This window comes from Onthophagus taurus, chromosome 11 (genome assembly GCF_036711975.1).
Source record: "Onthophagus taurus isolate NC chromosome 11, IU_Otau_3.0, whole genome shotgun sequence".
Classification (NCBI taxonomy): domain Eukaryota; kingdom Metazoa; phylum Arthropoda; class Insecta; order Coleoptera; family Scarabaeidae; genus Onthophagus; species Onthophagus taurus.
Genome location: NC_091976.1, coordinates 3,241,050 through 3,254,847, shown reverse-complemented (window position 1 = coordinate 3,254,847; position 13,798 = coordinate 3,241,050). Strand labels below are relative to the sequence as shown.

Sequence of the window (13,798 nt, the reverse complement as noted above, 5' to 3'; positions counted from 1 at the left end):
ACACTGATATTATGATCCCAAAAGATTCTTTTAACTGTAGACAACATAAATATGCTGGATTTAGATTTTTATTCAACCGTTTATACAACATTCCACTCAGTGACGAAAATCTGATTAATGAAGTGAGGAGAATTGCCAAGATGGGTTTGAACAATAAGTATACTATTAAAGATTTACAATACATTTTCAATAAAGTTCACAATATGCAATTAAATAGAATAATCTATCCACACTTCAAAAACAAACCTAAGTTTATCGCTGTTCCCTTCCACCCATCCCTAGAAAACAAACTCTCACGAAACTTACATAAATTCAACATTATTCCAGCCTTCATTTCCAATAATAACAAACCTCTGTTACATTTATTTAATAATAAACATAAATTTAATAGTTTAGAACTGAGTGGTATTTACAACATTCATTGTCCAGAATGTGATTTAATGTACATCGGACAGACAGGTCGCAACATTAAGGTTATATTTAAAGAACACTCCTCCAAGAAAACTTCCGCAGTTTTCAAACACATGGAAGAATCTAAACACAAGATTTCCATAGATAATGTTAAGTTAATTAAGAAAGTTTGTAAATCACGTGAGATGGATTTATACGAAGAATATTATATTAATGCTAATAGCAGCGGTTCCCTTATGAACGAAAATATTGAACAAAATCCATTCAGACAATTTTTATCATTTTTGTAAAACTTTTTCTCCCTTATTTCAACTATAATGTTTTTTGAAAATATTTTTAAAAATAGTTTTAAATATTTGACTCTCACCGCCCCCATTTTTCTTACATTCCACCTGATACGCATGCTCAACTTGGTCTCATTTTCTTACCCTCAGTCCAACGAAAATATGTGAACTGTTAAGACCGACTCAAATTCACCTTTGTGTTTCTCCGTTTCGCCTCTTTTTTCTTTTTTAATTATCAACTTTTTTGATTATCAATTTTTTCTTTGTTTACTTTTCCAGTTCTCGTTACTCGAAGAACATTTCACCCTTTTTTGGGGTTTCTTTTCACATTCTCCGGTTTTTTCATTGAGGTTCCCAAAACCACTTTTGACGTAAGTCACCATCTGCTCATTCTTTTATTTCTCAAACTTATTTTTCGGGTTATTTTTCAGATTTCTGTTTCTACCTAAACTCTATAATTTAAAATCATCCTTTCACCACCCTACAATATTAATTATTTATTCCTTTTCATATTTCCCGTTACTTAATTTAAGTCACTCTTTGTTTTTTGTTTTTACCGTAATGATTCACCGCTGTGGGTTTTGATGGTTTTTGCACTTTGGCCGGACTTTCCTTTCAACTCAACCACGTATTCTTCCAATTTGACGGTAAATATTTGTTTTGTTAGTAGTGTTTAGTATCATAACAGTTAAGTTGGTTATGTTTAGTATCATAATATTTTAATTATTATTATTTTTTGACATGTCTTTTCTCTCTTTGTTTACTATTCTTAGTCGTGCCCGATGAAGACAAATTATTGTCGAAACATGTAGCACCGAACCAATTTAATAAAAGAATTTTCATCGTCATTCAAGAATTTTATTTAGAGCAATGTGTTCACGTGTTGTCGAGTGTTAAAGAAATTTTGGTTGGTTCGCCATTTTTGGTTTTGGTGTAAAATTTTGTTTCTAATCCATATTTGTGGGATTCATCACTCGAAATAAAGTTTTGGAAAAGTGTTTTTCTTTTACCAAATTGTACGGAGATTCCGGAATTTAACGTATTTCATTATATTTTCTTCTGTCCTCTGGTTAAACCTCGAACATCAGAGGTTTTTATTGAGGGGAGCAACTTTTGGCATCTCTTATTGGAACAACTTTTTTTTTGTTGGTATTTTGGAACCATTGTCCAAGGGTATAATTTCCATTACATCCTAAGGATTTTAATTATTTTTTTTGGAACAAAACAAAGAATATTACCTTACCTTTCCTGAGTCATCAGAATTTGTTGCTGAGGATTTATTTCGAATCGGGCCGCTGATCAAGACTTGGAGTAAAGGTCAGATAGAACAACATACTATTATTTTGGTCATTGAAGAATTTGTATCTTATATATTTTTTTTATTTTTTTTGATTTTCCTTAAGAAAATCTTTAAATTAATTAATCATTGGAACATTAAACCTTTTCATTTTTCTTATAATATCATTTCATTTTTTTTTTGTAAATTCTTGTTTGGCGAGAGTTTTTTTAATTCTATTTTTGGCGTTGATTTTTTTTTATAATTTTTGATTTCACGTTGAGCTCAACCATACGGAGTCAGACGCGGGTTAATTTTTCATTTTCATTTTTTTGGTATTTTGATTTAAATTTCCTTTCAGTTTTGACTTTCATTTTTTTTAAAGCTCGCAAACATCAATATAGTTTTTTTTGTTGTTTGAACCTAAAAGTTTACGGTTTTATAATTTTGTTATTAGTTTATTTTTTTTTACTTACCTGTTATTTACGGGAGTTTTAATAAATTTTGTCTGCAACTCAAAACCTATTTTGTTGAGCGTTTATGTTTTGTTGTGTTATTTGTTTATATCACCATACTCCATCATCTCACGTCACAGTTCGTGTTGTACGCGGGGTTAACTGTGTGGCGCCATATAAATACCCCTCCCTTCTTCACTGAGCCGGTCGAGGACTCGCGTACATCTCAAGGTGATAAAACTAGTTTTGTCCTTGTTGAAAATTTCGTTAATTTTTTTTTGTTTTGATTTAAAATCTTTTAACGCATTTGGCGTCATAATTTATAATGGCTGTAAGAGCAACAGATTCAAACTTTCAATCTACGGTGTTAAAGTGGCTAGACGAGATTGAACAAGAAACTTCGGATAATAATGAAAGTGATAGCGAGGACAATGTTTCAACTCAGTCAGATATAGAAGATGAAATATCCGCCGATGAAGATATTGATGCACTACCTTCCACTTCTGATCCCTCTACAGTAATAAAAGGTATAAACGGTCATATGTGGTCGAGTCAAGGAGTAGATAGAACTCGAACTCCTAAAAGAAACATTGTTCTACGTATCCCGGGCGTAAAAGGGCCCAGCAAAACAGTCAAAACAGAGTTAGAAGCGTAGAAAATATTATTTACAATTAACATGATAAGCAGTGTAGTTTTATACACAAACATAGAAATTAACAAAAGGAACAAAAAATTCAGTGGTGATTGTCGATATGTTGGAGTAACTGATGCTGAAGAAATTAGTGTACCTTTTGGACTTCTGTACATACTTGGGTGTAGAAAAGATGGCCACTTATCAACCAGCGAAATTTGGTCACAGTATGGACCTGAAATTTACAAAACTATAATGTCTAAAACTCGTTTTGAGTTTTTAGTAGCCTGCCTTCGATTCGATAATAGACTTGTGAGAAACGCACAAGACAAATTTTCGCCAATTCGGGACCTATGGACAACCTTTATATCAAATTGCACCAATTCGTATACACCACATGAGTACTGCACGATTGACGAGCAGTTGTTGGGTTTCCGTGGCAAGTGCCCGTTTCGAGTCTATATCGCCTCCAAACCAGACAAGTACGGCATAAAAATTGTCACCATATGCGATTCTCGTACTTACTATATGGTAAATGCAATACCATACATAGGAAAGGAGAACAGATCAAAAACAGATAAAGAACCTCTGCCAGATCGTTACGTCAGGATATTGACTAGCTCTATTCATGGCACCTTCCGAAATATAACCATGGATAACTGGTTTACGTCGATCTCTCTGGCAGAAAAAATGTTAAATGAATATAAGTTGACAATAGTAGGAACACTACGGAAGAACAAGAGGGAGATACCAAACAGTTTTCTACCAAACAAAACAAAAGAAGTTATGTCATCACAATTTGCATTTGACAAGCAAACAACTCTTGTATCATTTACTCCAAAAAAAGCAAAATCAGTTATCTTGCTTTCTACGATGCACTATAATGCGGAAATAAATGAATCTAATCGCAAACCAGACATAATCAACTTTTACAATTCTACAAAAGGAAGCGTTGATACGTTCGATCAGATGGTACATACTTACTCTGTCTGTCGTAAAACTCGTCGGTGGCCTTCGAGATTTTTCTACGGTATTTTAGATCAAGCAGGCATAAATGCTCAAGTGATTTATTTCATGGCAACAAAAACACCAAAGTGTGTAAGACGACAGTTCCTTTTTCAACTAGGTTTACAATTGGCTAAACCACATATGGAGAGAAGATTAACTAAACATATACCTCGAAAAGTAAGTACAGGCATTAGAAAAATAATATATCCGCCAGAGGAGAACGAAATGGAACCTCCTGTAAAATTACAGAAACAAACCAGGTGCGGACTCTGTCCAAGATCCTTCGACCGGAAAATTAAAACGTCATGTATTAAATGTTCTAAACCTGTTTGTGCTGATCACAGATATGACATTTGTATAGAATGCACCAAATAAACGATTTGTTCAGTTCTATTTTAATTTATTATTCATTTTTGTATACTTTACTTGGTTATATAGCCATGGGGTTATTTATCACCCCACGTAAGTGTTAACAGTTAGTTCATTTATGTAAGTATTCTAGGGTTAAAACAACCTGTTGGATACACTTTGGTAATGATACAACCTGTTTTAGCTTGAAGTAGATTTTGAAAAGCTTTTTCCGGACAAAGTTAACAAATTTCTATGTTTGAGGCCGCAATTTGCAGCAAAACTTTTAAATTTTGCTAAGAATAAAAAAGACACATATTTACAAAAAATATTAAAAGAAAATGAAGGCATCTTAAAAAATGAAAGTTCACGTAAGTAAACAACATAGATCTAAATTGTAATAATTATATATGTAGGAGTTTACCCAAGAGAGGGCGTCACTTTTCGCGTCCTCCCCCCCATTCGCGCACACACACATTTTATTTTTTAAGAATATCAAGACCAGTCGAGAGAGTTCCGCCGAAGACACCGTACGAAACACTTCTCAAGACGTGCAAAGACGAATTCATTGTTCATTTTTGTTATTATCAAACAGTTTATTTTAATATACGGTTTAATTCTAAAACGTGTTACATTAAAAGAAAATCCCTAGACAACATAAAGAAAGAGCCTACATATATATGCTTTCTTAGGTTCGAGTGACGTTTTTATGCTAACAATACTACCATTGTTATTTTCCACTGTCAATGTCAAAAGCAAGAAACCCGGAATTCACTGGAGACCTTCAAAAGTGGAGGTTCAAAATGGTTTTCTTTTAGTTTTAAAAGTAAGATATTTATTTATGGCTTTTGAAAATCGTTCCAAACGAAGAATGTTTTCTCTTATTACAGGATATATCTGATTTGGAGACAAAGCTAAAACAACGACGAGATAAATACGCAGTATACGGTTTAACAGCACAGCCCATTCCGGTCTTAGTGGGTAAAGACTTCGACAATTTTAATGCATGTTACGTCGTCATCGATGATGTAAAGTATAAAGTTGAAACACATTGATTTATGTTTTAAAGCATATCAAGTGTTCAATGCGTCATATCCGCCGGAAGCAGACGTGATATGGCAATTTCTACAACAAGGTGTATATAATATAACCAGTGAATTTGATAAAAAGTATGTTCAAATTTCTACATTATTATCGGATATAAAACATCGACAACCCTCTGCGTAGTATCTTGTCGATTATATATCAAGAGGTCGTTATTTTTTTGTTATTATAGCTAAGTGGATTTTAGTTTTATAAATGTTTTAAGTGTTCTAAAGAAATATATTCCTATAAAGGACTTTTCTACCATTTCAAACATGTTCACAATTTAAAGCAACATAGCGCTTACTTTTGCACTAAAAACAATTGTTTTCGTCAGTTTTCTTATCTTAATTCTTTTAGAAAGCATATCAGATGGCATTAAACTTTAAACCATACAGATAACTTCATCTTAAATAATGAAAGCAATAAAACTTCAAATCCTACCGCAAAGAGCAGGTTAAATAATGAAAGTACGGAAAATTTAAATCTTGGTACAGCTGGAAAAATGTCAAGTACTAATATGTTTGTCGCAGATAATTCTGAAACTCTAACAAAGCATTCTAACTTAGATATGGCTGTTATTCATACTTCTGTCAAAAACGATATAATACATTTTATTTTAAGTATATATAATAACGCTCTTGTTCCAAGAAATGCAACCCAATTTGTAGTCGATCAAATAGAACAAATATTTGTAATTAATTTTATCAATTATATAGAAAATGTGATAAGAGAAACTTCACAAAGTGCTGATGTAACCACGGTCTATGATCGTTTGGTAAAATTATTTGATATATATAAAAGTTGTTTGAAAAATTTGAATAGCGAATACAAGCGATTTAAACATTTCGAAAATTCCGAAAAGTATATACCGCCAAATGATTACATATTAGGTCAAAAAGACGTAATAGTACAAAATACTGAAGGTGTCACTTTAGATATTATACCAGCTATAGGAAAAATGATTCCACTTAGACACACTTTAAAGCAAGTGTTAGAAATTCCTAACATGCTATCATCAATGAAGTCATATTATCATTCTTTAATGGCATCGTCACTTTACATACATTTTATTCAAGGAAAATTATGGAGAGAAAAAATTATGCATTACTCCGATAAAACTGTTTTTCCTATATTTTTATTTTTTGATGATTTTGAGATAGGCAATGCTCTCGGATCCCATGCGAGTGTAAACAAATTGGGCGTTGTTTATGTAACAATTCCAACAATACCGCCACATTTATATTCACTTATCAGTAATATCTACTTATTTGCTTTATTCTACAATCGAGATCACAAAAAATTTGGAAACGAAGCGACATTTCGTCCACTTATCCACGAATTGAAACATCTTGAAAAATCTGGCATATCTATTCATTTCTAAAATTGCGTTGAGACTGTTTACTTCAAACTTGGACTTATTATAGGAGATAATCTAGGACTTCATACTATATTGGGACACACAGAGAGTTTTTCAGCTCAATTTTGTTGTAGATTTTGTAAAATGAATAAAAGTGAACGACAGTTAGCTTTGATACAAAACGATAATTTACTTAGAAATTTTGATAATTACTCATATGACTTAAGTCTTAATAATTTAGCTTTTACCGGTATCAAAGAACGATGTGTTTGGCACTTTATAGAGGATTTTCACATCACAACTAATTTTTGTGTGGATATAATGCATGACATTTTTGAAAGGGGCTGTAATTATGATTTAACGGCTTTACTCAACAGATTAATATTCGATTTGAAATTATTCCGATTAAGCGATTTAAATTCAAGAATAAATCTTTTTAATTACGGAGAATTAGAAAAACTTAATAAACCACCGGCGATAAGCGGCGAACTTTCAACGTTCAAACTTAAAATGTCTGCCAGTGAAATGTTAAGTTTTACTCGCTATTTAGGTTTAATGATAGGCGACTTAGTGCCACAAAATTTAGACGTTTGGCAACTTTGGATTAAACTTCGGGAAATTATTGATATAGTAACTTGTCCAGTCATGAGATATGAGGACATAAATCATTTAAAAATATCAATTGAAGAACATAATATGTTACACATCAAATATTTTGGCAATCTTAAACCTAAACATCATCACCTTGTACATTATCCAACAGTTGCAGAAATGAGTGGTCCTTTAATTCATATGTGGTGTATGAGATCCGAACAAAAACATAGACAATCTAAATTAACATCTAAAGTATCGGGAGGATTTAAAAATATTTTACACACACTAGCTGTTAAGGAGCAATTGCGACTATACTATAATTTGTTAACACAAAAGTCTGAGAAATATGAATTTGGTTCCTTTATTGCAGAAAACTTGAATAGGCTAAAAGAACATTTTACGCAACTTAACAATAACCTAACACGATTTGTAAAATGGGTGAATATAAAAGGAACAATTTATAAATCAGGAATGATTATTGTTTTAAATGTTGAAGATATTCCTTTATTTGCGTCTATAAGTTATATTGCTACTGTGCGGGAAGAAATTTATTTTATTTATGAAAAAATAAGTTCAACAGGTTTTGACAGTCATGTCAACATATTATAAATTGCAGTGAACTACATGATTATATACCTTGCATATTAGTAACTTCACCTATAGGTGAAAGCTTTGTATCAGTAAGATATTGTTTATAAAAGTTATTCTAACTACGCCAGAATTGTATTGTTGTGTTGTAATATTTTGTTCTATAGGTTATGTTTCAAAGCTGACTTTGTTTCACAATTACGTCATTCTTTAATAAAATAATTTAATAAAATAAAGTGTTTTTAATTATTTGTTTCCTCACCAACAATGTTTTATCTTTCAGTTACATTCAGCATCTTGTCATTTCCAGTTGCACATGTCAAATAATGCCGTCATATTTTTACAGATTTGACTGCATTATTAGACATGTAGGTACCTACGACCTGTAAATGATAAGTTTCTGATGGTTTCTGATTCTTTGCGAGCAGAGTCAATAACAACAATTGAGTGTAAATTATGTACTTTTTATCCTAAATATTACTACAAAATGTATAAATTATTAGATTTAATTGTAGTATATTTTACTACAAGAGAAAACAAAAATACAACAATTTTTGTGCATTGTGCATGTATTTATGGTTAGTATTACTACAAAATTGTTAAAAAGTTAAACATAATTATAGTAGATTTTACTACAAAGATAAGAGAAATTTAATAAATTTGTGTACAATGTGCTTTCATTTGCGGTAATTAATACTACAAAGTTTATAACATACTACACTTAATTGTAGTAGATTTTACTATAGAAATATTAAAATTAACTTTAATAAATAGTAACAAATTTATATTAATCATTGGGAGCATTACAATTAATTGTAATAAAAGCACCACATATTTGTAGTGAAGGTTACACTACATAAAATTTGGTTTCGACAAACTTCTGTGGTAGTATTTAATATATATTGTGTGTATATGTGCCACATTATTTTTACTACAATACGATGCGGTCGATTACTACAATTTGCTCTCGTCCCCATTTTAGATGCAAACTGTAGTCGAAACCACTACAATTGTAGTACGAGTTACAACAATTTTTTTTACTGTGTAGGGTGATGATGCTTATATTATGTCTACTTTATGACTGTATATATATTGCCGAAATTTACCCTGTTTATATATGTTGGTGTGACCATGAAATTTTTCCAATAAATAAATGATCAGGATGTAATGAATAATATCCTGCTAATTAAACATGTTGTTATAACCCCTGTATTTCTCCTTTATATTTTATATTATTTTCTCACGTAGATAATGTAAGAATGTGCTAACGTATTAGTATAAAACAAAGAAAGCTTGTGACAAAGTCACTCGGGTCGGACTGTACGTGACCATTGAAGTAGAAGATAAGTAATAAAACTGTGTAGGCGTACCGAGAGCATAAATAGAGAGCGAGCGCTAGTTTCGAGGACATTCTTTTGTTTCTCGTCTTGATCGTTGTAAAATAAGAAAAGCCACATCAACGTGTTAATTAATTAGTGAATAAGTTATACTTTATCATCGTTCTTTAATCATCTTCCGATCATCCGTCGTCCGTCTTCATATAATTTTAATCACATCGTCCGCCGTCCGTAAAATCGTCGGCTGTGTCATCGTTGTTCATTATAATTACCAATAAAATACAAGAAAAGGTCACTCTGAGTTTTATTTGCGGACACCAACTCAAGAACCCATTCTGTGCTGGATAGGAGCACAACAAATTTCGTGGCAGCGGTGGGATAACACTGATGTATTTTGGACAAGTATCTGGAGAAAATTGGAGAGAAGAAAAATCTAAAGTTGGATAAATTGGCAAGTGTTGGAAAATAGTCAAGTATAGAAGATAGTAGTGTAAAAAATAGTGATTGAGTTGGAGTGCCGACGGAAAAAAAAAATATAAATAAATAAATAAATAAAATTTGTGAAGTCGGGTGAAAAAAGTTTAGAAGATTAAGGAAAAAGAAAAAAAAAAAAGAGAACAAAGAAAAGGAACAAAACAGAAGAACGTAGTCAAGGATTGCTGAGCAGACAACGAGGTGCCGAGTTGAGATCACGTAGGCCGCTGGTCAGGACCGGATTAAAGACTTTGTGTGAGAAGAAAAATAAAGGTTAGGTTAATATTTTTCTTTTATTGTTTCTTTTTGAATTTGTTTAATAAATAAATATGGCGGAAGACAGATTAGAGAATGTTAACGAGGAAGTTGATGAGGATTGTTTATAATTAGAAACGGCTGTTAGACTAGTAGCTGAATTTGATGGAACCAATAGAGAACTGTTAAATTATTTCATAAAGTCTTGTGATTTAGCTCTTAATTCTATTCATCCACGATCAAAAAATTTGTTATACAATATTATACAGGGTCATCCACGACGACTGTCCATTAGAACTTTACAGGGTTCTGGCCAAAATAAAAATTTGAAAATTCAGATTTAAGTATTATCAATTGCGTTCTCTTCGACTAAAATATTTTCAAATATCTAACACTTCCGGTTATACCGGAAGTCGCCACCTACTTTATTTTTTCAAATGGAACACCCTGTATATTTTTACATATTTGGATTTGTCTGTTTTCAAGGTTTATGAATGACTTTACTTTTTGCAATATGATTCGGCCGTTCTCGAGTTATTCGAATTTTTCTAGAAAAATCTGCTCCAGTAGACATTTGTTCAAAAAATCAGAGAACACTCGATTTTTGGGATATCAATTTAGGATTTAGAACATGCTTAAGCAACATGATGGAGTATGTTTTGGTGCCGAGTGTGGCTGTCTAGAACGTTTGGTCACTTTACTATGTCACGCTCCTTTTTCGAAACTTCGAAGTACCATAACTTCATTTCTTTAAATGGCACCCCCCATATTTTATTACTTAGTCGTCTTCGGTGTCTCATTTTACATCTTTTATATCCGATATGTCCTATACCTAACATTTATAGTTTGGGAAATAATTAGGATTTTTTGAAAAATGCACACAAATATCGATATTTAACCTAGTGTGTCATGGATACCTAGTGCAACCTAGTGAATAACCGAATGAAGTGGAGGTTTGAAAATTTGCAGACTTGTGATGTTTGATGCCAGCTTTTTAACTAAAGTATTTTCAGGTTCCGGGTACTTGTGGTTACACCGGAAGAGATGACAATTTTCATATTTCAAATGGAACACCCTGAGTTTTATAACATTTTTCAATCAAAAATGTCAACTACAACGTTACTTTTTATAATTTATAAATCATCTACTTTGACCACCGGAAAAAAATTTTATTTTGGGAATGTTGTTGTGGTTATGTATTATCAGAGGATTAATAAGGAAAGAGTAAACAGTTTGACATTTGCTAAAGCTATGGTTTATTTCTGTTGGTGTGATGACTAGATTATTTTTTGTAGTGATCTGTTCTCAAGAAATGCCACGTTTGGAATTTAGTAATGAGAATTATTTGAATTTGATAATAATTTATGGAGAGTGCAACCAAATAATTGCGCGTACGTGTCGGCTGCAACATACAAGGGACCTAAAATTGAACAAAAATTTCAAAAATGTAATGAAATACAGGCTGTTCCATTTGAAATATGAAAATTGTCACCTCTTCCGGTGTAACCGCAAGCACCCGGAACCTGAAAATATTTTAGTAAAAAGTTGGCATCAAACACAGAAGTCTGCAAATTTTCAAAAAGCCAGTTCATATGGTTAAACACTAGGTCACACTAGGTATTCATGGCACACTAGGTTAAATATCGATATGATATGTGTGCATTTTTCAAAAAACCCTAATTATCTCCCAAACTATAAATGTTAGGTATAGGACATATGGGATATAAAAGATGTAAAATGAGACACCGAAGACGACTAAGTAATAAAATATGGGGAGTGCCATTTTAAAAAATTAAGTTATGGTATTTCCAAATTTCGAAAAGTTAACGTGTCGTAGTAAAGTGACCAAACGTTCTAGACAACCATACTCGGCACCAAAACATACTCCATCATGTTACTTAAGAGTAGATAATAAATGCCGATTCTGGACCGGAAGTTGCTCCCCCTGCTCCCCCATGACGTCACTTCCGGTGTGATGACATCACTTCCATGGTTACATGTTTATATTTACTGATACGAACGGTATCTCCAACTCTAAACTTTCCTCTGCCAGCAATTTTAATATGATTGTACACCGTATCGAGAAGTGTTTTCTCTACGGATTTCGAATTTATTTCCGATGGTTTCATTTTCGTAGTCGAATGTTTCGTACTGTTATATCGAGATGTTATATCTTTTAACAGGTGCGCCCATTTATGATTTCCATATAGACTGAAGAACTTGTATATCCTCTGTTTAACGGTTATTATTAATTACACGCTCAGCCATCGACGCTTTCATAACGCTATACGTTGAAAAATGATTAATTTTAAAATCCGACATTAACCGCTTAAAGTGGCTGTTGTAGAATTCTTTGCCCTGGTCGGTTTGAAGATTTCGAGGTACGCGACCGTCGGTGAGAATTGAGCGTAGCGCGGCGGTGACGTCCGTAGAATTTTTACTTTTTAACGGACGCATCCAGAGAAACTTGGAGAAACAGTCTATAACCACCAATATATATTTAAATCCGGAATTCAATTTAGCAAACTCAATCATTTGACACCTCCATTGTGATAATTAAGGTTTGAGGCCGACTTTTTTCTTTAATATATCAAGTCTGGAAAATATCACGGAATCCATAAGGTCAACTCGCGATTTCTGCGCACCCATCGAATGTCGCATATTCGATATGAGGGTATCCATCACCAGTAGAGAATAAAGGCCGGTTCTGGACCGGAAGTGCTCCCCAGCTCCCCCTGATCCTGCGCATGCGCGCCGGAAGTGACGTCACGACATCCTTAAGGATCGGTCGACGGTGGCGCCACCTGTAGCATCCTTAAGGATCGGTCGACGGTGGCGCCACCTGTAGCATCCTTAAGGATCGGTCGACGGTGGCGCCACCTGTAGCATCCATACATATTAATAGTATATTATTCAACAAGCGTATAATGGCGGCTGTTACCCACGAAGAAGAAGTTGCAACACGAGCGAGCGAAGCGAGCGAGTGTTGTAATCTGAGTGGGTAACATCCATTATACGCAAGTTGAATACTATACTTTATCTACAACTATTTAATTTTGAAAAAAAAATCAAAAAAACGAAAAAAAAATAAACTTGATAGACATTTCAGACATAACCTCAATATAAGAAAGCTGTCATTTCTGTTAATATTTTATTTTTTGATTAGTAGGCAGTGTCAGAAGTGTGGAATAATGGCCTCATTATTCAACACTTTGTCTGTCATGGGTAATGAGTGTCATTACCCGTCAAAAATCAATTGTATAACGAATAGATAATTCAATAGTTGTAGATAAAAATTTAAATTAAACATACTCAAAAAAATGATACTATTTTCTACTTAACCTACTTAAATATATTTAAACGTTATTCGAAATAATTGTAAAATGACCCCAAGCCAATGTTTTAATACCATCGGCATCGATACATCGCTTTGAATCATGTAGGGAAAGGGCCAATTTGTTTTGTAAAACGGTTAAAACTTCTAAATAATAACTGTTTTAAGTTGCTCCCCCGTGAAATAATATTAATAATAATAATAATACTTACCTTAAAATAGGTTCCCTATTACTGATTGAGGGTAGGAGGAGGAAGAGAAAATCACAAAAAATTAAAGTTAATACATATATTAAAGATTTAAATTAAACATATAAGCACCATCTATGTTCCAATAGTTCATACATAAATTTCAAATAAC

General features: G+C 32.8%; 1 protein-coding gene and 2 long non-coding RNA genes across 3 annotated transcripts; all 3 read left to right on the top strand.

The window, feature by feature from the left end:
- Window positions 1–485: 485 nt before the first annotated feature.
- Window positions 486–1,185, top strand: LOC139431684 (uncharacterized). The gene is made up of 3 exons (XR_011641740.1): window positions 486–902; window positions 975–1,066; window positions 1,127–1,185. It is a non-coding gene; the product is annotated as an uncharacterized lncRNA (long non-coding RNA).
- A 16-nt stretch (window positions 1,186–1,201) lies between these two features.
- Window positions 1,202–1,543, top strand: LOC139431685 (uncharacterized). Its single transcript, XR_011641741.1, has 2 exons — window positions 1,202–1,342; window positions 1,469–1,543. It is a non-coding gene; the product is annotated as an uncharacterized lncRNA (long non-coding RNA).
- A 5,457-nt stretch (window positions 1,544–7,000) lies between these two features.
- Window positions 7,001–8,059, top strand: LOC139431811 (uncharacterized). Its single transcript, XM_071199999.1, has one exon. It carries the CDS (start codon window positions 7,001–7,003, stop codon window positions 8,057–8,059), a length of 1,059 nt encoding a protein of 352 aa, XP_071056100.1.
- Window positions 8,060–13,798: the final 5,739 nt, after the last annotated feature.